General features: G+C 39.3%; 1 protein-coding gene across 1 annotated transcript in view; it reads left to right on the forward strand.

Moving 5' to 3' along the window:
- The window catches only part of LOC123973498 (sodium-driven chloride bicarbonate exchanger-like), a 55,787-nt gene that overhangs the window by 16,077 nt on the left and 15,503 nt on the right, over positions 1-24,207 (forward strand). The window contains exons 3-13 of the mRNA XM_046053574.1: positions 5,519-5,600; positions 11,827-11,970; positions 12,156-12,297; positions 12,565-12,725; positions 13,797-13,985; positions 16,216-16,304; positions 16,664-16,821; positions 16,982-17,069; positions 19,194-19,340; positions 20,912-21,012; positions 23,979-24,153. Of these exons, the coding sequence (XP_045909530.1) occupies positions 5,519-5,600; positions 11,827-11,970; positions 12,156-12,297; positions 12,565-12,725; positions 13,797-13,985; positions 16,216-16,304; positions 16,664-16,821; positions 16,982-17,069; positions 19,194-19,340; positions 20,912-21,012; positions 23,979-24,153 (1,476 nt within the window). The remainder of the gene's footprint in view (positions 1-5,518; positions 5,601-11,826; positions 11,971-12,155; positions 12,298-12,564; positions 12,726-13,796; positions 13,986-16,215; positions 16,305-16,663; positions 16,822-16,981; positions 17,070-19,193; positions 19,341-20,911; positions 21,013-23,978; positions 24,154-24,207) is intronic.

The following is a 24,207-nucleotide window of genomic DNA, read 5'->3' on the forward strand; positions in this document are numbered from 1 at the left end:
AGACAGTATAATGGACTGTTTCATGCTTTTCTTTTTTAGAGAGAGAAACCTCAACTCTGGTACCAGAAGTCAATTTGAATTTAAAATTTTAGAGAATGTTGTTCAATTGTCAAAAAAACATCTATTTCTAAAGCTGTATTGTATTTACTGTATGAGATTTTCATTAAACGTATGGGTCAGAGTAGGAACAGCTAAGGTCTGTGATCTTGTTAAATGCATACATTTAGTCTTTTTGGGGTTTATTTTGAGGTTTAGATCAAGCTTTGCTTTTAAAAAAGAAGTCTAGAGGTCATCAAAGGCAGACCTGGTTTAAGAAAATGAGATGTTACGTGTGTTTATGTGCATATTAGTGTCCTGGTTATGAGCTTTATCCTGGTTTTCATCCTACCCCGGAATATGCCTTTTACATGTAATATGAAAAACTAACTTAATATTCCTGTATACGTGATTATAAAAGTATCCATGTTTCTGATCAGCTGTGTGCAGACATGTTTGATCCCTCAATACTCTAATTACGGTCGTTAGTGTTTGCTCAGTTATATGTACATATGTCTCTTTTTCATCAGTACACCACTACAGTTAAAGATGAGCACAGTGTGGTTTCTGGCTACCTGGACTTCTCCAGTCAGTCACTGGTAATGAAAAATGAGTGACAAAATATTATATAATCAAATAATAACTACAAAAAAATTGGCAAACTTTCCATTTATTTGAGCATGTTGATGATCTGATCAGTTACTGCTTAACTTGAGTTGATGATTTACCTGCGAGCATGGCAGAGAGTGATCAGAAACTTGATTTCTGGTTTCTGAAACCAGGATATGGTGTTTACATGCTCAAATACATAACTGGCATACGTTCAAGATGAAGGTATCAAACTATAATGTATTTTTTTTATTGTGTGGCCATTCAACTTAACTCTAAATACCACACGAACAACTTAGCAGTAAATAATTTAATCATTGCACCACATTCGTTAAGTTTTTTACTATTTACAGTGAATTACAGCTGCCCTATTGCTTTTACCGAGGTGCAGTGACCACTGCAGTGCCAATGGAGGGGAGGAGCAGGAAGGATATAGAGGACTTGAGAGATGGCTATCACATTACTTGTTAGACATGTATTGGATAGACAGAGGAGGTTACACTCAACTAGTCTGATTCACTCTAATGCAGCAGTGGTTTTAAAATCCTCATCCTGTTGCCATCAGGTGGTACTGGAGCTTTGAACTGCATGCTATGAATGCTGTATTTAGATGTTTGTAGTTCTCAGGGGTTTTTGGACAGGGAGACACAGTGTGTTACTGAGACTGAGGGAGTTTCCCAGGGGACCTGCAACCAACCGGTAGTGCCAACCCCCTGCTCCTCTCCCAGGCTTGTCACAAACACTCACATCTTTGCTGCCGTCACTAGCACGAGGGGGGAAAAAGATAAGATTAGTTGATAGGCCAGTTCTTTATTTAGTTCGGCCACCCTGGCACTGGTGTATTACCTCTCCTGGGTTCTGATTGTGTCTTTGATTCCTCTCCCAGGAGATAGTGTGGAGTGGTCAATCTATGTGGAGGGTTGGTTCGGCGTGAATTGGAATCCAGAGGCATGGACAACGACAACATTATCACACTGAGAAAATGTCTTTCAGATTACCATGAACCATCTGTCAGAGGAAATCTAGGGAAGTCTGTCTACAGGGACTTGATAATGAATCCTCACTGGGCCTGTGTATGTGTGCTTGCATGTCTATGAGAGAGTGAGTACTTCCTCTATTCTCAGCATCTGTCCACGCAGACTTCTTTGATGCTTCGGCTTGTGTCTCACATGCTTGCCCATGTGTGTGGGCGTGTGTCTTTGTGTGTGAGAGACTGGTGTACCACCACTTCTCTTGCTTAATCTCTCAGGATCAGAGATTGATGACCAGCATCAGCCACCTCTAGCTTGTGACAATATGGTAACACATACGCCGTGTTGTTATTTTCAGTATATAGTGTAGCCCGCAGATTTTCAAGAGCAAGACCTATACGCTTGTTTACATTACATTTTCAGAGGTATTTGTTGTAGCAAAGAAGTTACAGATGTTATTGACTGAAAAGCTGCTGATTCAAATCCTGCTGACTGGTTAAGAAAAGCTGTGTGTTGGTAAATTATTTTGATTTTATCACTGATATTTTGTCAACGCATGTTCTTTTTCAAGGCAAGTTTAAGACAAGGGTCAGATACAGCCTTAAATAGCGGTAACAACTCAGCGGTAGAAAACTAATACATCCACATCCCTCAGTGCTCATTCCAGTTTATTTGCTTAAACCTAACCAAATTGCGACATTTCACAACATTAACCATGTGCTGTTTTGCTATGTTAACCACTAGTTTTATTTTGAAAGTCTCAAAGGAGACTTCGATGTTTATTCTGGCTGACTTGACCACGGTGTCCTACATGTGCAAAAAATGCCTAATTCCTCTATAGCTGAGTCATCCTTTTCACCTTTACACTACCACACCAAAACAGTCTCTCTAATGTCTTCATACTGTGTTTCGCAGTTGTTCAGCCATGGCCCTTAACCCTATATTTTTTGTTAAATTAATACAGGCTCATTTGTTCATTTCTCTATAGCCCTTACTTTACTCTGCTTTCTTTAAATTGAACTATTTGGACATTTGAATAATTTTGGTACAAGCTCTAAAGAGTTATAGTTTTCATATATTGTTGTCAAAATGTATGGATGCTAATGTGGGTTTATGTGTGTTGGACCTTTCTTTCTAATGCTGAATCATTATTTATGAATAACTCAGGTGTGACTTTAACTAATTTCTTTAATGTCACCAATTGTGAGTTGCCACCAGGTGGTATTTAAGACTGTATTTGATATATAAACTCTCCACCAAAAAGACAAAGTGTGGTTGGAACGTCGATGTAATCATGAAATAGTTTGAGCTTAGTGTGTGGTCATCTTGTCTTCAATATAGTCACTGACATTTGTGCTCACTGTACAACATAAGCTCCTTTGATGCAATGCTTTTGTCTTTCAATCAAGTGCAGTGAAGGGCTTCCTAGTGAGATTATACAGGTAAACCATGCACTATCAAAAAATGAATGGGCTTTTAATGTGCTCCACCTGCTGTGAGTGATTAATATGTGTGTGTGACATGATCACAGTGGTGCCTAGGGCCGTCTTTCACCAGTATTAGGATGGATGTAGTTTGGTTAGGACAGATATCTCTCTATCATGAGCTTACTTAAGAGTGATTTTCAAGTGTTGATCTTTTCTCTTTGTCATCCCCTACAGGTTCTCATGTCTAATTGGGAAATAACTAAAACAAATTGCAAACAGCTTGATCGCAGCCGCGAATGACATATTATAATGATGTAACTCATTTAGCTTTTCCAGCTACACCTCTGCATGTTCTTGTGCAAGTATGGGGGAAATTATAAAAGGGAATTCTTGCTTTAATATGGAAAACATTTAAATCTCAGCCTAAAGAATACGCAAATCTTATAAAACATTGGTTCATTCACAATGTGGTTTCATACCTTTATCCTTATCATGTTGTTTTATTGTGTTTTTTTACTTCCACAACATTTGTGAATGAAGCCACAAATCAAACTAATATAATGTTAAAATGTTTATTTGTTGGTTTTTAGTAGTTGGTTGGCCTACAGGTGGCATGAGGCGGTCAGAATCAGAACATAATTTAAGTAAAAGTATCATAAAAGTATACCTAATACAGCACTCATTATGCAAAATGACCCATTTTAGAATAATATATAGTATAATAATGATGCATTATGAGTAAGCATAGCTGATGTTGCAACTACATTATATACTGCCAGGTACCTTAATCTATAATTATACATCATAGTTTAGATTTTATTTTTAATAAGTAATCTGAATCTGCAACGTGTTGAGTAACTATAGCTGTTAAATGAGTGGAGTAAATATTAACCTCTGAAATTTAGGATACAATTGAAAGACTAGTAAGTAAGTAAGGAGTAAAGTAGAACTATCTCAAAATTGTCAAGTACAGTACTTGAGTAAATGTACTCGGTTATATTCCACCATTGCTGAACTGTCCAAAGAACTACAAGCCAACTCAGACAATGTGAAAAATAATTGCTCTTACAGTAATGACCTAATGCAGGACAGGCACACAGTTAGGAGACCCGCAGCTAATTCACTGAGGACGTCTAGAGGACAGGGGGACACATGATCTAAATGATAAACACTGGACCAGAGACTGGACAACAAACACACTCATACTGAGAGACTGGAGGGAGACAGAGTCAGGAGAGGAGGGAGAAAGTGATGGAGGAGGCAGAGATAAACGTTTTGTTCTGGTGTTCATGGCCTGGAGATATGTAGATATATAGTTCAGCTCCCTGGGTGGTGAGGTTTTGAATGGCACAGGAAGCCATCTCTCTATTCTGATATGGTCAATAACACTGTCCACTGGCTTAAATGATAATGACTGGATACATGCAGCCTCATGCAATCACTAAACCCTCCAGCCTGGGTTGGGTTTTCAGTGACACATAATTTGAGTTAACACATGTTGATTGGACAGTCGTCGGTCCACTCACAGAACTGACATGGCTCAAGGGCGTCTGCTCCAAACGATCCAAAGAGCTAAAATAACTCTGCGGGCATGAGGTGTTGATTTTTAACAGTATCAGAGCTGAGAATCTAGCTGTGTAGTGCGGTATTTCTGTGTGAACGTTTTAATTTACCAGGGTCTGTCCCAGGATCAGATGATGCGGAAGTTTCCATCCTGGCGACAATAACAATTGAAACAAACACCATGAATAACAAGCTAGCGTTTTCATTAAATATTAACAAGCAGAGTAAGCATTCAAACACCAGCCCCTCTTTCATTTTCTCAAGGTCAGAGCTATTTATAGCATGGCATAACCAGAAAAGCACTATGTGGCAACCATTAGCACCAGCCTTTGTTCTCTCCACTCTACACACATCCAGCGTCTGCAGTCGCTCTAGTTCCCGAGAAATTCATGTTGCCAGGAGTGTGGGTGGCGGCACATTCACACGTGTTAAGGTGTACGCACAGTGATTACACATTCTTGTTAAAATCATGACTCAAAAAAATGTGGTGTCTCGCACTCAGCAGATGAAGTATTTTTTTATTTTTTAAATTTTGATTGGCTGCCTTTTTGTTGCCTTGGTGACAGTCGGTGGAACTTAGCCTTACAATGCTCAGATTTTCTGTGTGTGTGTGTGTGTGTGTATTTATTTCAGGACACAACCTCCCACTCGGTAGGGTGGGTGTGCTTTCAATGTGCTCTTACATAACACCTTGTAGCATTTAAGTGAAATATGGATTTTTCTTCAGCGAGGAGAGAACATGTATCATTAAGTCCGTCAAGCAATTTGTACTTACGTTCAATAATAACACTGATTAAATTGGTGCCTTAGGTGGCTCTTGTGTCAACTCTCCATACATGTTAACTTGTGTGTTAAAATTTTTGTGCTGCACTCAAAATATTCATCCACTGTGTCTGTGTGTGCCTCTTCTAGAGAACTGATGAGGAGGCAGTGGTGGACCGCGGGGGCACACGCTCCATGCTCAACACTAACTTTGAGAAGGAGGAGCTAGAAGGTAACACCCATAAGTGAAAATAAACATTTACATTACACAATTAAGAGTGGCATTACAGCTGCGCTCCATACTTTTTAGTAGAGAAATAGACACTCAAGTGATTTAGTTTTGCACGTCCTTAAAGTTAGGGCAAGTGACAGCTCCAAATACACTGGATCCTACATTAGACTTTAATGCCAGGTAAATGCCCATTTCTTTTCAAACTCCACACACAGGGTTTGTAACACAGTGTTTTCTATAATACATGTTAGACTCCAGGCTGAAGCTGATATGGCCCTGATGACTAGGGATATTTTGCCAGACAGAGTTACATTATGCAACAGGCTGACCCACCATTTACAAGAAAACTCTTGTTGGTATTGTTGCATCGTGGCCCCATTTTGTTGTTTAGAGGTGTAAGTTTAACTGACAAGATGTGAGGTGATATATTCCCAGCCAAGCAATAGCAGAGTTTCATAGCATAAAAACATATCTAATACAGCAGAATTACTAACAGCGGATCTTACTCGTCTGTCCACCTGTCTAAAACAAATGGATATATTTTTTGATGTGAATCCTGCAGCATCAAAGAGCGAGAGCTATATTCTGTGCACGTGTTTGCGTCAGCATTTCATTGTAAAAGAGACAGAGATGACACTTTCTGCACCAACAGCATGCAGAATTGACAATGAGCCTGTTCCAAAAACGTGGAAAAAAAAAAGTCCACTGAGCTTTTAACTTGGCTGAGTAAAACCGGAATTCCTCTCAAATCGAGAACATGAACTAATATTAAAAGACCTTTTCCAAGGTTTACTTATCCACTTGGATTTAAATGCATTTAAAATTATGCATATTATGGATTATGGAAATGAAATTGCACATTATGGTAATGCAAAGAAAAATAATTACATATATTAATAACACTTTCTCTCTCCCGATTAAAGACTTATGTGGTAATGTCCATATACTCTTCTATTTATTAATTTAGCTGACGCTTTTATCCAAAGCAACTTACAATTGCTATATACATTGAGGTCATACAGGTTAAGTGTCTTGCTCAGGGACACAGTGGATATGAACCTGGGTCTCCCACATCAAAGGCATGTATCTTATCCACTACTCTATCACCACCCACTATATTCACCACCACCACCATGATCTACGTGGCTGTTCAAGTACACAGTTATATTCAAAAAAGAATCCAGCTGAAAAGAAAGAGATTGTTATCTTTTGATGTAGGACAAAAATACATTTTCCTTATATAGGAATCAGTGGGTTTGAAATAGTACACCGCTGATTTAGCATTGTACTCCTATAACAGTGTCGGACTAACAGTGGACAGTTTAAAAAAAGCATCAAATCGATGCAGCAGAGCCAGAGATTTGGCTTTATTATTCCACACATTCTTCTTCCCTGTTAAAACCTGGCGCCTACAATAGCCTCTGTGCAGTTCAGTTGCAGATTCAGATGTGTCATGCTAGTAGTGGCTAATGTTGCCTCAAGCTGCAAACCCCAAGCAGAGGTGAGGCCTGGTGAGCTCACTCCACACCCACAGATATTATCTCATCTTCAAACTTCTTGTCTTCAGCCCCGACCGATGCTGACTCAAGTGACATTGGTTTTAGCAATTTATCAGACTTCACTGAGCTCCCTCTGGAGACACTTTATACAACCTTTTTTTCCCACATTTGCAGTAGAACTCCCAAACATCACACTTTGATGTGTAAAATTCAACCTTGGCCGCTGAGCAATCAACTAACCAGAATAATGGTTTAGTTAATCATTGAAATTTGAATGTAATGTCTTTATTATACCAAATAAAATTCTAGAAAGTGCCAGGTTATCCAGATCACTCAGTAAATGTGAATCTTGGATCAGGCCACAGGATGTAATGCTGCCACATGACATGTTGTTTGCTTTATGCTACACTACTAAAAGTGTCTCTTATGTCTTAGATGAAATAATTACAATTTGTCCTCACTGTTGCTGCTATTATGTAAACTCTCTATCAGATGTATCATTGATGATATATATAACTTGTAACTTGGGTTTATTATGGGGAACCTTTTTTTTAACAGTGCATTTTTGTGTAAGTTAGGATGGTGGTATGGGAGAATACAAAATGTAACATAAACATATGAAGCCCTTTTTATATAATGCTTGACTAACATAAAATTCAAATGTTCAACACGTTAGTTATAACTGAATCTTAAGCAGAACTGGTTCCTCCGTCAGTATTCGCTGTATTTTTGTTGCCAAGGCAGCCAGCAGAGATGTCACTCTTTGATTCTGACACTCCATTCTCTCACTTCATCTCAAGGACCCAGACTAGCTCTCTGTCTGGCACTGTGGTAACGCTGGCACTGCGTCAGCACCACGCAGGAGAAAGAGATCCTCTGAAGTTATCTCGCTCTGAACCCTGCAGCCCCTTTCAGCCCCGACACTCACCTGCTTCGTCATTCCCATACATGTGCAAATATCTGGGATTTAAATTCCTAACACTAGATTGGTTTAGTACTAGATGTTACCGTTGAAATTATGTTAGATGGTTAAAAAAAGAGAAGAAGAAACAGGTGTGGGATTTAATGGATTAGTCTAGTGATAGTGTATTATATTATATAATATACAATGTTTAATATTATAATATAACAAAGTCTATGGCACAGAATGATGCAGCAATATAAAACATGCAGTCTTTGCAGATAATTTCACTCAGCTGTTGGAACAAGCAGTTACAGAATACATATATATGATACTGTCAGATAGTGTAGAATAAAATACTTTCTCAGCCTTTAAATTACTCTAGGAGAAATAAAAGGGAAAAATTTTGATGTTTATCAAATAGGGGCTATCCCAATTTTTGAAAGGACATGACTTATTTTTATCGACACATTTTTTATTGGCAGCAAATCCTGTGAAAAGACAGAAACTAACAATAAATTGACTCTACTAACAAGTATTGTGTGTGTATCCAAAGCCTAATAAATCATATTCCTCTGTGCCATAGAGCTCCATTGTTGTCCAGAAACTATTACAAACAGTGAAAATCAGTGAGCCTCACTGTTGCACTGGGTGACATGTTCCCATATTACCAACACACACTCTATGGATTAATCCGCAGCGGAAAATAGTCCCTAGCAAAATGCACTATTTCAAAAAATATCATCAATGACCTGCAGTTATCAAAAAATTATCAATATGGAGACTAGTAGCTTCATAGCCTGACAGCCTAATGCTGGTCAGAGTAGTTTTTACCACAGCACTTTCCAGAGATCAGTATATTGTATAATTTGTTTGGCCGCCATTGTAATACATTTTACATTACAACCCCAACAAGTAGGAGAAGTCACAGGCCAGTAACTGTCAGCTTTGAAAATCAATTTATAACAGCGACTGTGTTGCTATGTCAGAGCCACATAGCCAGTTGTGTGAAGAGAATGCACAACACCCACTCAATCAGGACTGCTGTATTCACTGGCCATGATAAGCAGTGCATACATGAATACACTCACAAAGACTCAAGGATATGAAACACCAAAAGTCAGCACATCACTGTATGAATTCAAGCCGTGACTGACTGAAAGCTATTGAGAGGAGGCGACAGAAGAAAAGAGAAAAGACATTCAGTGACATCAGCAGTAGTTCAGGCCTGGAGGAGGCGAGCTATTTTTGTTAAGTCCTCCCCTCGTGAGTCTTGACTCATGAACTTTAAAGCTCTAGTGCTCCATCCCTATGGTTTTCTCGGATACCTCATTGTTCCTGTCTGCTGGAATGTGCCTTTTATTGTGAAATTGTGCAAAGTCAGTCCCTCCTCTGCTTCTACTGCTTCATAATTTACACAGTGCTAACAGCAGTTTGCTCTGGATGAATGCATCTACAGCTGTGCAAACTGACAGTCAAACACACTCCCAAATGGTACATTTGGACATATATTTAGGTTTCTCATTACATTCGCTTAGACCTTTCTTAACCTCTAACCTGGATTCCTATTGGTAGAAGGTATTTAGTGAGTGGCTTTTTTCAGATACTGTGATGTCACTGTGCTCTTAGGTGATTCATGTTATGTCTGTGCTTTGCTTAAATCTGATTTGTGCGCTATAATGTGATTAGTCATGTCTCCAAGCAAGTGAAAACAATTTAGGTCATTCAAATGGGATATTCCCCCCCCCCCCCAGACTAAATGAAAATATACTCAGATTTATCACTGTAACTCAATAAACAGAATGAGCTAATTTATTTCTGAACCAAGTGGCTTAAATTGAGTTAGGATTTAACTTTGAAGGCAAAAGGGGTTCCCTAATGTTTCTTCAAGGGCATAGGATGTAGAAAATGTAAAATCTAGTTAATGGTAAATCAGGCTTTAATGTTAATTTACCTAAAAAAAAAAGTAACATAATTGGCTTAATTTTAATGCACCATCACAATAGTTGCCTTTCCGTGAGACATGATACTTTCTGATAAATGTTGTTATGATTTTATATAAATAATATATAAGTTCAAACTACTATTTCAAATGTCAACAATGAACCTAAACTTAATAACTTATGTTTTATTTCTATCTTTGCTACAGAGAGCTCTGTCTTTTACTGCATTATCTTTGATTGATTATTATGTCTAGTGTCTTTTAAGGAGAATTATCTGCAAAGTACAAAGAGTACAGTCTAAACCTGCTCAATATGAAAAGTGCAATGAGATATCTTCTAAAACTGCAAAAGTGAGGTGGACAAAAATACAGGATTTTGAAACTCTGGTGATTTAAAAGCAGTAAATAGAGAAAATATATATTTTTAACAGTAATCCCTTTGCAATCTTTCTTCATAGTAAAAAAAGAAGTAAAGATGAAACAGGGAACCAATTTATTATCCTATGATGGACCCCAGTTTGTAGCTCGCAAGCGTCAGCTCGCCCTGTGGCCTCTCATATGGTGCATGAGGCAGATAAAGAGAACAGGGTGTCCGATAGTCTTGTCTGTGTCCGGCCATTGAGCTGAGGGCCAGCGGGAAGGAAGCATCGGCCAGGCAACTCGACTGCAATAAAGGAAGAGAAAGTCAACTCGAATTATCTTACCCTGTAGATGCTCATGTGTGCGTGTACGCGCACAGGCACAGACAGACACATCAGAGAAAGGCCCTTGTGCTCACATTGTCCTTTCAGAATCCCAGTCTCCTGTTTTTTTCATGATTATATATCTTTATACAAGCACAGGAACAGAAGGGCCTGGAGATATCAGTTGTTTAGTTAAGTTTTGCTTTTCTGGTTCCACTATGACTATGGGTATGGCTGCTACTTCTGGTTATTGTGGCAGCTGTGGCTCAGGAGGTAGAGTGGGTCGTCCACTGGTCATTGATCAGAGAGATGGAGGTTTGATCCCTAACTTCTTCTGTCCACATGTCTAAGTGCAAGACACAGCACCCTGCATGGTAGCTCGATGCCACCAAGTGTGTGTGTAAATGGGTGAATTAGAGGCGAGATATAGTGCTGTCGTCACCATCAGGGCATTAAGTAAATTTACATACAGCAACAAGACACACACATACTAGCAGAATGGGCTTTTGTGTACAACAAAGCTAACGCTCGCTGAACTAGTATTGCTGAATAAAGTTTACCAAAAGCAACTTGAAAAAACAGTCCAACCTACTACTCTTGTTATTTAGTTGGCTTCAAATGAGGCTTAACGTTAGCTCAACATTAGTCCAGTCCCAACCAGCTAGCCTATAATGTTATCTACTTTGTTGGCCAAAACATAGCGTTAGATGACAAATACTCACTCTATGGTCATCTGACCTGCCCGTCCTGCTGAAGGTCTCCGTAACACTTCTGTCCAAGTGAGGATGAAAAGTTTCATGCATAGTACAGTCTAACGCATACTCATGGCTCTCTTGGAGTTGGCAAAATGACCCAATTCTTAAATTAAATCATAATTTCTATTATTTCAAATTAGTTAACTACTCTACTCTTTCAAAATACACCCTGGCAACTGCAGACGTACTCACAGGAATCACTGCTTAAGAGCGTTCTTAAGTTTAACTTTGAGAAGTTTGATAAATACTGGCCCTGATATCATTATGTGTTCTGTATAGGTTTAAACAAAATTTACCCTAATCATGATTACCCAATAAGTTTCCTTGAAGAAGAAGCTTTGTATTCCTAGCAACACAACAGAAAACATGAGATGGATGATGGTGGAGAGATCAAACTCCTGTAGTCTTGAGTTTAACAAAGAATCTCTGTTGCGTGTTGTTTCCAGGTCACCGCACCCTTTACATTGGGGTTCACGTTCCCCTGGGCAGGAGGTCACACAGACGTCACCGTCACCACGGACACAGACACAGGAAGAGGTCCAAGGAGAGGGACTCCTCAGCTGATGATGGGAGAGAATCCCCTTCACACAGTAGGTCTTCAAAATGGACTGAAGCAATTAACTTTAAAATATATGCAAAAGTAAAGTTTTTGAGTTCACTCATGCCAGTTTCACCAGTGTACATGACCTTCTATTTATCTTTCTGTCGCATGCGTCATTCCTTTCCTCCTCCTTTCTATAACTCCACTCGCCTTCGCCTGTCCCATTTGCTGCAGCAGACACACCCGCTCAGAGGGTGCAGTTTCTGTTGGGTACAGAGGATGGCGACGAGGAACACATCCCCCACGCCCTGTTCACCGAGCTGGATGAAATCTGCCTCAGGGAGGGTGAGGACGCCGAATGGAAAGAGACAGCCAGGTACACCGCTGTAGTCAGTCACATGGGCCGTGTCTTGCCATCTGTGGTGTTTCCTTTGTTGCACCTGAGCGTTTAATGCTGTTCGTGTCTCACAGCAAGCTTTTATCACAGGGACGTAGTACCTCCAGGGATTTATTATAACTCAAGGCACAACTAATTTGAAACACACACACTGTGTTGGGATCGGAAATTATAAAATAATTTTTTGTACTTCTCTCAAAAACAAATGTCTATATGTTTTCACAAGTTTGTTTTTTATATGTGCAGGTGGCTTAAGTTCGAGGAGGATGTTGAGGATGGTGGTGAGCGGTGGAGTAAACCCTACGTAGCCACTCTGTCTCTACACAGTCTTTTCGAGCTTCGCAGCTGCATCATGAACGGCACTGTGATGCTGGACATGAGGGCCAACTCGCTGGAGGAGATCGCAGGTGAACACTTGGGAATGTAAAAGCGTCACGTCTTGTTTTGCTCATTGATTAAAACTAAAATATGGCTGTGCTACACCTGAGGGAACAAAAATGTCATGTGGAGTTCCCCAAAGCTTCATCCTCGGGTCCCTTTTTTTCAACATCTAATAGCTCAGATAATTAAAACAACGAGATATCTTAACATAATTGTGTAGCAGACAACATACGTTTACTTGAAAGAGTAGATTTGGCATTGCACTTCTGTAAAATTGTCGGACTCAGGATGGGCAGTTGTTAAAAAAGGCTCAAGATCAGTGCAGCAGTACTCAGCTAATATAGCCTTGAGCCACTTACCTAAAGCAGAGATGAGGAGTTCTCGCAAGCTCACTTCTTTCTAACTTCTTTTAAGTGACATCACTTGTGGCATTTAATCAGACTCCAGAGCTCTCTCTGCACTCATTAAGGTATTTATACAACTATACAGTAGATATTCTGTACTCCCCAAGTCCTGTAAACAGTATCACCAAGCGACTATGTACAATAACTGAGTTAGTGCATTGAACAATTGAATGATTGGATGTACTAAAATGTCCTCCAGTTAAACAAAGATGAAACAGAAATAATTGTTTTTGGAGTCAAAGAAGAATGAGTATAAGTTGTTGACCTTCAAATGCTTCCAGTAAAGTCCACATGAACTTAGACTTAGATTTTTATTTCCACATTTTAACATACGTTCACACAGAAATTTGGTTTAATACAGTATAATAGTTTGCTTCTTCATGTACAAGTTCATTTTATAGAAAGAAATAAGGGAACTGTGTTTTAGTTTTGAGGGCAGCAAAGAGAGTGTCTATCTGATTGTTGGAAAAACTATACTGCTGAGGAGATCTGTTGAACTTAACCTGGTTTTGTGCGATTAAATCAGCAGCAGTGGGTCGTGTTTTGTCTGAATAATCAGCTTAGCATCACTGGCTGCCACACAGAGACAAACACTATCAGGAGTAGCCCTCGTGAATTAAAAATGAACTGTTCAGAGAGAAAATGAAAATCTACATTTGTGTCTTCCCTTGTGAATCTGTTTTTACTTCTCAGACATGGTGCTGGATCAGTACGAGGTGTCTGGCCCTGTAGGTCAGGATGCTAGGAAGAAGATCCGTGAGGCCCTGCTCAAACAGCACCACCACCAAAACCACAAGAAACTGGCCAACCGCATACCCATTGTGCGCTCTTTCGCTGATATTGGCAAGAAGCAGTCTGAGCCTCATTCCATGGACAAGAATGGTGAGCAAATGGTCTGAAAACTCACACACACCTACACACACACACCTGTCATTTGCCAAGACTGTACACTCTGTTTTATTCTTTGTTTTTACCACGGTGACCATATATTGTAAATACACACAGTATGTTTTTATGTATAATCTTGTAATCCTTTGCATGTTTTTTTTCCAGTGTGTCCAGTGTGACTTGCTGTTTTACTGTCGTTTGATATCTCATTTTCTCCTCTTGTTTGTGTTTCTCCATGTTTGTGTATGTGTTTGTTCTCGTCTGCTGTATTTTGCATGCGTGGGATTCACTTAATCAGTAAACGGCCTCTATTATTATCAACCCACAAAATCTCCCACATGTTTGCCTGAAAAAACACTCACTCAAAATGCTCCACCCAGAAAGGCCTTTTCCTGTGTGCCATGGCCACGGTGTGTGTGTTGCGTGTCATGTCTGTCCACCACTCCATCTCCTTTGAGCTCCTCCAGGAGCCGTGGCGACATAACCTCAGACACACTCTTTGGCAAAACCAAGACTAAGCGTCTTAGTGTCCTTCAGGCAGTTGCACAAGGCTACTGTCCCATCGTACAGGAAGATACAGAGCAGAAAATCTGCACAGGCAACCAGAGCGGCTAAGCTGATAATAAACACTAAACGCCTAGATAGATGATAGTAGTAATATTATAAAACGTAATGCATTAAAGGGGAGAGTATCATCATGAGAGGTTAGAAATGAGTTATGTGCAGTGAAGAAGAGAGAGAAAGAAAACATCTGCATTCTTAAACTCATGCAGCTTTGTCTTTGTTTAGAGTTTATTTATTTTTGAGACTTAAAAGTGAGGCAATGAAAAGGAAAGTGGATGGATTTAAGGATTCAGAAGTTGAATGTATTTTTAACATCTTAAAAAAAGACTTAGGGCAAGTGACAGTCATTTTAAAGAATTATTTGTGTGTGGCTAAACAGGGTATGTGCTGTGTACCAATTTTCATGATAATGCTCTCCACTTCTTCATTGTCAACAATGTGTTTGAAAAACATATTCTGCAGTTGTTAACAGTCACTAATTACTAATAGTGGTAGCTCCTGGCTTTAAATTCATGGTTTAACATAAAATATAATCTTCATTGCGTTACCTTTGGGATTGTTATTTTTAAAAAATAGTTCAACAATTTAGGAAATATACTTAATCACTTTCTTGCAGAGAGTCAGTCGTATGTCTTTAAAAGTGAAGCTAATTATTGTAGTTTCTCGTTAACACTAGAAACAATGGGAAACAGCTAGCCTGGCTTTGTCTGAGAGTGAGAAAATCTGCCTACCAGCACCTCTAAAGCTCACTGGCACTTAATATGTAGTTTGTTTAATTCATACAAAAGGGTAAGTTTATGTGCCAGAGAATTTATGCTAAGGTAGCTAAAAGGCCGCTGGCTTTAGCTTCATTTTGAACGGACGAGAGCGGTATGGATTTTCTCACCTAACACTCGGCAAGTGAATATATGTATCTCCCCAGCTATTCCTTTAAAGAAACCAAGTTAGCTGTTTCCAGTTATCTTAACTAAACTAACTGGCTGCTGGCTTTACTGTAGCTTCACGCTGAATAGACAACTTTGGTATCAATCTTCTCATCTAACAGTCGCCACGAAAGCTTATAAAGGTATATCCTAATGTGTCGAACAATTCCTTTAATGGTACTAGTAGCATCACACCTCCACTAAAAGAGCTGACATTTTGAGCAAGTCACATTTTTAGCATTGTGCTGTAATTTGCTCAAACAACAGCAACTGGTCCATTAACTTTACAAATTACAAGGAGCAATCTTTGACTTTGCTTCAGTGACAATAAACAAAAAAAAAAAATTAAATGAGCACCTATTAATACACTGAAATGTAAGTTAAAGATTGTACCTCATTTATTTTACCACGCATGATTTGGAAAGATTGAGCCAAACTAAAATCACTATATCCACTGCACCACTGAGCATTCATCTGATGATCTTAATGTACTCACAAGGTACACTCTGAAACAAGGTACAATATTGTGTCTTTTGTCACTTGGGGCTGAACCTTTTTGTCAATAAAGGTAGAGCACCTACAACAAAAGGGTCCACTGTTGTATCATATTTTTCAGAGAACGTAACTGTACCCCCTAGTCACTCGAGAATGTTGTCTTTGTGTGGGAAAGTAGTACTGTGATAAGCTGAGCCTCCTTAAAACTTGACATGATGTTGCTTTCCTGCTCTGCCTGACAGGCCAAACAGTCTCACCTCAGTCCCAGCCAGCTAACAATGAGGGCAAACAGGACGTCAGCCGGGAAAACAGTGCTGTCGACTTCAGCAAGGTGAGCAGCCAGACCCACCACTGATCCCGCTGTTTATCCAGGGGCACTGATAGCTGGACACATAACTAGTGTTGTATATTTAACCAAGATTGCTTTACGTGTGAAATGGTCACCGTACGCCTCTTGCCCTGGGAAATTGACTGGAATTTAACAGGAGTAAAGTTTGTTTTCTTTTGTTGTGTTGACCACCAGAGTCTGTTCCAGCCATTATATTGAATATTTAATTAAATGATTTACTGTAGTAACCACTTTCCTGCCTTAAACCATATTTTAATATTTTAGATAAAAACAGAACAAAACTTTTATACAATTTTTTGTCCAAATATGTAGTGTTGTTTTGATTTCTTTCTGTCTCACAGATTGACCTCCACTTCATGAAGAAGATCCCTGCTGGGGCTGAGGCATCCAACGTCCTGGTGGGAGAGCTGGAGTTTCTAGACCGCCCTGTGGTGGCCTTCATCCGCCTGGCTCCTGCTGTGCTGCTCAATGGCCTGGCTGAGGTTCCCATCACCACCAGGTTATACAAAAAAGGAAAGCTGTCTGCTTATCTCTGCCTTTCTTTCTCTCTCTGTCTTTCTGTATTCGGTGTCAAGTCTGGATAGATTAGCTGATAATTCCCTGAATGCTTTGTTAGAATTGACTTGTAGCCAAAACTTGGTGTCCTTTGTGTTGCACAGGTTTCTTTTCATCCTGCTGGGCCCGCTGGGAAAAGGTCCACAGTATCATGAAATTGGCCGGTCTATTGCTACCCTGATGACTGATGAGGTGAGGACTAAGTACAGAATTATCAAGGTGCAAATTCTGGCTGTAGTAATAATGCAAGCAGGAGTGGAAGAAGTATTCAGATCCTGTACTTAGTAAGTAGTAGTAATACAACAGTAAAGATATCTCATTAAAAGTCCTGGCATTCAAAATATTAGTTAAAAGCTTAAAGTATTTTAAATAATTACTTAATATGCAAAATGGATATATGAATATTATCACTGATGCATTAATGTGTGAGCAGCATTTATGTTGTACTTGTGACTCTACTTGAATGCCTGAAGACTTGACTTGACTAGAGACTTGAGGGCGTAAAGCTGAGGGGACTTGAGTTGGTGACCCATAAATGCTCTACTGAATGTAGTTGTGTCTCTTGGTGTTCTGCCAAACTGTCTTTACAAACTATAATTCATAACAAATCCAGGATGTACGCAACCTCTCCAGAACATAATGCACACCTTCAGTTCTAAGAGAATAAAATGGAGAAAGCTCTAAATAATTGTAGTCTGTTAGTGTTAGTATAGCTAAATCTTTCCCTTCTTCATAGTATCACCTTCTAATGCACAAATCGTTCATTTATCTACTAGTTCCTGCTTGTGTTTGTGTTGAATGTTTTGAATGTAATTATTACTATTATTACTTTTGTATTATTATTATTAGAAATAAAAAATTTATGCCACCTGCCCTGTTTTGAAACAAGACATCGAAGAGTAGTTTGTATAGATATTCCTAATAATAAATGATCTTAACTGCTAAATAGACAGTGTAAACTTACAGAAACATCATTGTCACCCTGTGTAATGGTTCATGCATCTTGTTAACAAACAGCCAGAGTTCTGTGCATCATAATCCTCAGAGAAGAACTATTAAAAGTGAAGTAGCTTGTTGTTAGTTAAGTTGAATACAGCTCAATATGTCAGCGTGTGTACTCAGCTAATTATGATTTGCCTTTCAGGGCTTTGGAGTTTGGAGCCTGTGCACCACAAGATCAAAGTTATCTTGTGATGTTTATATCAAATGACCGAAGTCTGATGTTACTGTCTATCCTTCTGGTATTTAAAGTGAAAGCCATGCGTTTGGGTCATCGGTTTAGTTGTGTGCATTCAGCAATGTTATCTGTATGTATCACTGTCAGCGCTCTACAAAATAAATATATAATGTTGTTTCAAGAGAAAAATATGAGTGACCACTGCCTTAACTGCCTTAAAAATGAAGTTAAGTTAATGAGTTAAGGCTTGAGACTTGACTCGGACTTGGTTCAAAAGTTTTCAAAACAGCTCTGAGTCGAAGATTGAGCTGTCTAATCTGCAAAAACCTCAATCTTATTGGGACATATCTGTCTATATTTGAGTCCTAAAAACATATTTTGCGGCGCAGTAAGAATATTTCAATTTGTTCTTAATTCAAGACTCAGATTAAAAAACCAATCCTACCTCAGGGGTAGCTTTTTTTCAGTTTTTATAAGAAAATCATAAAAAGGTATTTAAACGTGGACTAAAATGATTGGAGAGATATTTTTACACTGAACAATAAGTAATGTTTTAGAGAGTAATCTTGTGTTTTGTATAAAAGTCAAATAAATATTTCCCTTAATTTACAATCATGTGTTCATGCTCAAGTAATCCCAAAAGTGGAGTAATAAATGTGAGTTTGAATTTGTTTTTAATGGTAATATATGGCATTAGTAGCTTAGGGAGTAGAGAAACAATCCTGTAAATCAAAAGTCCACCAACTGGCTCTAGAGTCGCTTTGCTATAACTGAACCTGACCGTTGACCTAACTTTAAAAGCAGGAGAAGCCTTTGGGGATCAGCAGAGTATGACCGTGACAAGATTTCCCACAGTGCAGCTATGAGCTAATGTTTCTGACCGTCATCAGAGCCAGATGTTGCCTGTTTTTTTCATGGTAGCAGTCCTACGGGATGCATGAAAATAGAAGCGTATGGATGTCTACCTACTTCATCATGTATGGGAATAAATTGCACCCATGGCTTATACTTGAGTGTCATTTACAGGGAAACTGCAGCATAATTACACGTTCACTTTGGATGATAATGTTCTAAATATTTCCTGTCACACACATAAATACGTCACTCATATTCTGTGCCTCCCTTCATCTATTCCACAGATTTTCCATGATGTTGCTTACAAGGCCAAAGACAGGAACGACCTGGTGGCAGGCATCGATGAGTTTCTGGACCAGGTGACGGTGTTACCCCCGGGAGAGTGGGACCCCTCCATCAGAATAGAGCCTCCAAAAAACGTGCCCTCTCAGGTACACTCTCTATTTATATACAATAAAAAAAACAAAGATTTTATATTTTCTGCTTGTGACCAAAGGTAAATAGGAAAACTGGTTCCACTTTGCTGCCACTCCAAAAGCTCAACCACTAAACTAAACTATCTGAGAGTCTGTTTTGAGTTTGTGTATATATTACCGATCTTCCATAATGTGACTGTGAGTCCCCTTCTGCTGCCTGCCGAGTAATATTAAAACATCTGTGTTCTCCTCTAATCTCAACTGCGTTATACTCTGCGCTTTGATGCCTCTCCCCAGGGTTCTGCTCTCAATCCAAAACATTTGTTATTTTACCTCCATTAGTTATTTTGGTCTACTTTGAAAAGTGATCCGCCATCTTGTTTAGGAGTGTAATGTTGTTATCTAACAGAAAGCTGCTTCAGATTATTAAAAAAGTCTTGTTTTTCTTTTCCTCATTGTCATTAGGCTCATGTGGGGAATTAATGACACCACTGTGCAATTAGATTGTTATGCTGATGAACTCTGTATCAGAATATGCTACATTCATGCATAAGACATCATCATCCGGCATTTAAGCTTGGTTAAAAGTTTGTTGGAACAACTGCAACATCTGGGCCCTGTTTCAGAAAACAGGTTTAGCCTAACCCTGAGCTCTGAGTCAAGCTTGTGCCTGGGGAATGAAACAACCTGCCACCGTCAATGGAGCTCTGATACTACAATTCACTATGGTAATGGGTAAATAAAGAGCAGAGCCTCCATTTTAATCCAGTGGTGCTGTAAATATGAGTGTGTGCCCACGCAGACCAGGGCATTCGTCTCAAAAAACAGGTGGAGGTGGAGAAAGGAGTCGGTATTACAGTTTATTCAGCGTTCGCTGCTCATTCATCATTTACCAGACTTGAAGTTCCTTAACAGATGATAAAGTGCGGAAATCCTTTTGTATGTGGTAAACAAATTGTAATTATATTTTTTCAACAGTAACCTAACGGGGACAAATGACAGTGGCTGTTTATGTGTTTCTATGATTGTAAAGTCATACTCTGACCAGTAAGAATTATTTTGGTTATTTGTTCAAACTGACTGAAATCCTGTTCATTTTGCATTTAAATAATAATAATACTGTCAAAACTCATTAAGACTATATGCAGCTAATATTCAACTTTTAAACTACATTTAGTACATTTAGTTTCAGCTGCACCACAATCATCCTCACATCACATCATCTCCAACATGATAAATATGATAGGGATTTTCCATCAGTGTGACCAATCCCAACACAACAAATTGATTGTTCATTGATCAGTCAAAGCTTCCACAGAGTCATGGTGTTATAAAAAGGACGAGGTATACATTTTATTCTGTGCTGAGGACAGATCCACGACGTCCAGAGATAGCTGTCTTTGTCCTTACATCGTTACCATGATAACTGACCCAGAGTTAAGTCCTCTTTCTTGAAGGCTCAGTTTCCTTCATCTCAGGCTTTAACAAACCCAGAGTTTTCACTAACCCTGCTTTCTTTAAAGTGCAACCGATGCTTATTAATGTTCTCATGATGATGGCCAGTAACACTTATCTTAACCGCACAGGAAAAGCGTAAGATTCCCCCTGTTCCCAACGGAGTGACAGATCTTGGAGAGTCGGAGGAACATGGAGGGCACGGTGGCCCTGAGCTCCAGCGCACTGGGAAGTAAGTGTGAGAGAGAAACACGATGATTTGTGATGTACAGCCTTGAGCTCTCTAAGCTCTTCTTTGTCTCCGTCTTCCTGTCGCCTGTTAGCTGCCTCGCTGTCCCTAAACTATAAATTTAGCTCTCTTAAGAGTCAGACTACCCTACTGGCCCATTATCATTCCTCACACTTCAGCTCTACAAAGACCTTTTGTTTGAGTTTGAATTCATTATGAGTTTAGAGATATCCCAGCACTCTGTCCCACACATACAGTCACAATACTCTATATTTATATATATATATATATATATATATATATAGTATTGTTTTATCATTACAACACTTTGCCTCATATGTATACTCACATTATATATTATATCACATTATATAGTAATCTACAGTCACTCAGTGGTATTTACTCAAGAACTGTTTTGTCAAGAACAATTTGGAGGTACTTTACTACAGTACTTCCATTGTATACTTCTATTTCACCAAACATATACTTCCGCTAAAGTAACTAGATACTTTTCAGATTAAGACTTTACATATTAAGATTAAACCAGTGGCTTAATCTCGGGAGTCCTTACAAAACGTTTGGGCCCCTTGTTATGTTTCAGATCTGTAAGTGCATTTCCATCCACTTGTTTTTATGCACATTTTCAATTTGCACACAAAAGCAACAAAGTGCAATAGCAGCACATTTGGTGAATTAATTATTTATAACACAAAGTCACATGAAGTGTGTGACTTTCACAGAAGAAATTAAAATGGCAGCAGATGAAAACATCAGATCTATGTGGAGTAGTGTTTGAGGAGACTGTAACCTTCTTTAATTTTAATAAACAAACATAAATGGTATTTGCGGTTTAACTGGCACTCTTCCTCTGCGATAGTTTAATGGCAAAAAGCTCTGACAGTAACTCTGAAAAGTTAACTGATAATGATGATGTGATCAATCAGAATTGGAGCCGGGGTATATGCTAGCACCAGTCATGGAGCAGTTGTCTCTGTGCAAAACAATACAATATCAACATAAAATATAGGGTACGTGCAAAAATATCAACACATGCTGAAAGCAAAATAATTTGTCATTGAGAACTGATGTTGTGACGAGTTATGTTTCATTTGTGTTACTTAAGTAATGGGTCTCTATAGTCCTGCAGTTTATATTAATGTTTGAGAAAACACCCAGGCATGTGTCAGGCAGGCATCCTGTTAAAAACTTGCTATAGGCGCAATTTTTACATAATTTTATGGTGCAAGAGAGAGCTTTCTCGAGGCAAATATTGAGATTTACAGAAAGGATGAAATGAAGTTTTCAGCACCCAGAAATCACCTAATGACAACCAAGGGATTCTTGAACATCTTGTAACAATGACACGATAGAGCAGTGGTGTTTAGTGCTCATCTATGTGATTTAACAGCAGAGGAGTGAGTGATGTTCTGCTGCTGAGCTGCTGCTGAGCTGCAGTACGCTGCGGTACAGGCTCTTATCCCAGCTAAGATTGGCTGGAAGCCCAGTCTCAGCTATCAAACCACCAACACCACCACCTCCCGGGACATAGCGCTGCTGCCTACTGCTCCCACTGAAATAACCGTTACCGTCCTGCCCACTGTTGCCATAGCAACCACCTCCAGCTAGTTCACCGCTCTCCGCATGCAGGAGATCCTGCTCCATGTGCAAGCATTTGTTCAGCAGCAGAGAGAAGTACCTGCACACTGGTCATATTCAGAGTAAACGCAGCATTAGAAGTGATAGAGTTAAATGATAGTACGCCTGTGTTTGTACAATAAATATTAAGCTGGAGCCAGTAGGTCAATGTCAAAATCAATTTTTATTTCTATAGCACATTTAAAAACAGTTGACCAAAGTGCTGAACAGGGTCGATGTCAAATACATAAATAACAAGTATAAGAATTACTACAACCAAAGTGAAACAAAACAGCAACACTTTTAAACATCAGAAAACAGGTTAACGAAGGTTAAACGCAACTGCAAATAGGTGCGTCTTAAGCAGCGATTTAAACGTGTGTAGGGTCTGTGCAGCTTTAATATGCATGGGGAGGTTGTTCCATAGGATGGGGGCACACCCGCTGCAAAGGCTCTGTCGCCCTTATTTTTAAGCTTTGATTTTGGGACATCCAGGAGCAGCTGATTTGTTGACCTCAGTGTTCTTACTGGAGAATGGTGGCACAAGAGATCAGCTAGATAAGGTGGCGCCAGACCATTTAAGGCCTTAAAAACAAGCAATAAAATCTTAAAATCTATCCTATAACGGACAGGTAGCCAGTGGAGGGAGGCCAAGACAGGCGTTATGTGTTCACGCTTTTTTGTTTTTGTTAAAAGGCGAGCAGCTGCATTTTGGACTAACTGGAGGCGATTTAAAGATTTCTGATTTAGACCCATGTATAATGAATTACAGTAATCCAGCCGAGCAGTAATAAAAGCATGGATGACTTTTTCAAGGTCTTTGGGAGAAAAGACTGAAAGCATGGGGAATAGCTAGCTAGTTCTGTCCAAAGGTAACACCATCTATCTGGCAGCACCTCTAAAGCATTAACATGGTATATTTATTGTGACACCCCTCCCACTATTTGCCAGTTGTCCTGGCCATTGACTGACTTGGGAGGGTCATCAGCTTATTGAGCAAAAACTGAAGTGTCAAAATGACAAACCTCTGCTGGTTGCCAGGCCAAATCATTTTTTGTGCAGATTTAAAAAAAACAATATATTAACAGTACATTATGAATAATTTGCATTTGACAATATGAATATTACATTGTAACCTTCTTTGAAAAATGATTTGATTTCACATCACTAATCCATGGACGTCCATACAAAATGAAGTGCTGTTGAGCTATATTCACAAGTCTGGTTAAAAAGTCGAAGTCTTAAGATTTGGAGGTTCCCATCCCATATTACCGCTAATGCTTATCACCCCCCAGAAATAACCAAACAACAAATCTTTCATAAAATCCCTGCAGGTTATTTGGTGGGCTCATCTTGGACATCAAGCGAAAGGCTCCTCACTACCTTTCCGACTACACAGATGCCATCAGCCTGCAGTGTCTGGCTTCCTTCCTCTTTCTCTACTGCGCCTGCATGTCACCTGTCATCACTTTCGGAGGACTCCTGGGCGAGGCCACAGAGGGACGTGTGGTAAGAAGCAACTTCTATATTGCTCCTAAGAGACTCTAAAAGTGTTTTTTTTTT

The sequence above is a fragment of the Micropterus dolomieu genome, linkage group LG01 (assembly GCF_021292245.1).
Source record: "Micropterus dolomieu isolate WLL.071019.BEF.003 ecotype Adirondacks linkage group LG01, ASM2129224v1, whole genome shotgun sequence".
NCBI lineage: Eukaryota > Metazoa > Chordata > Actinopteri > Centrarchiformes > Centrarchidae > Micropterus > Micropterus dolomieu.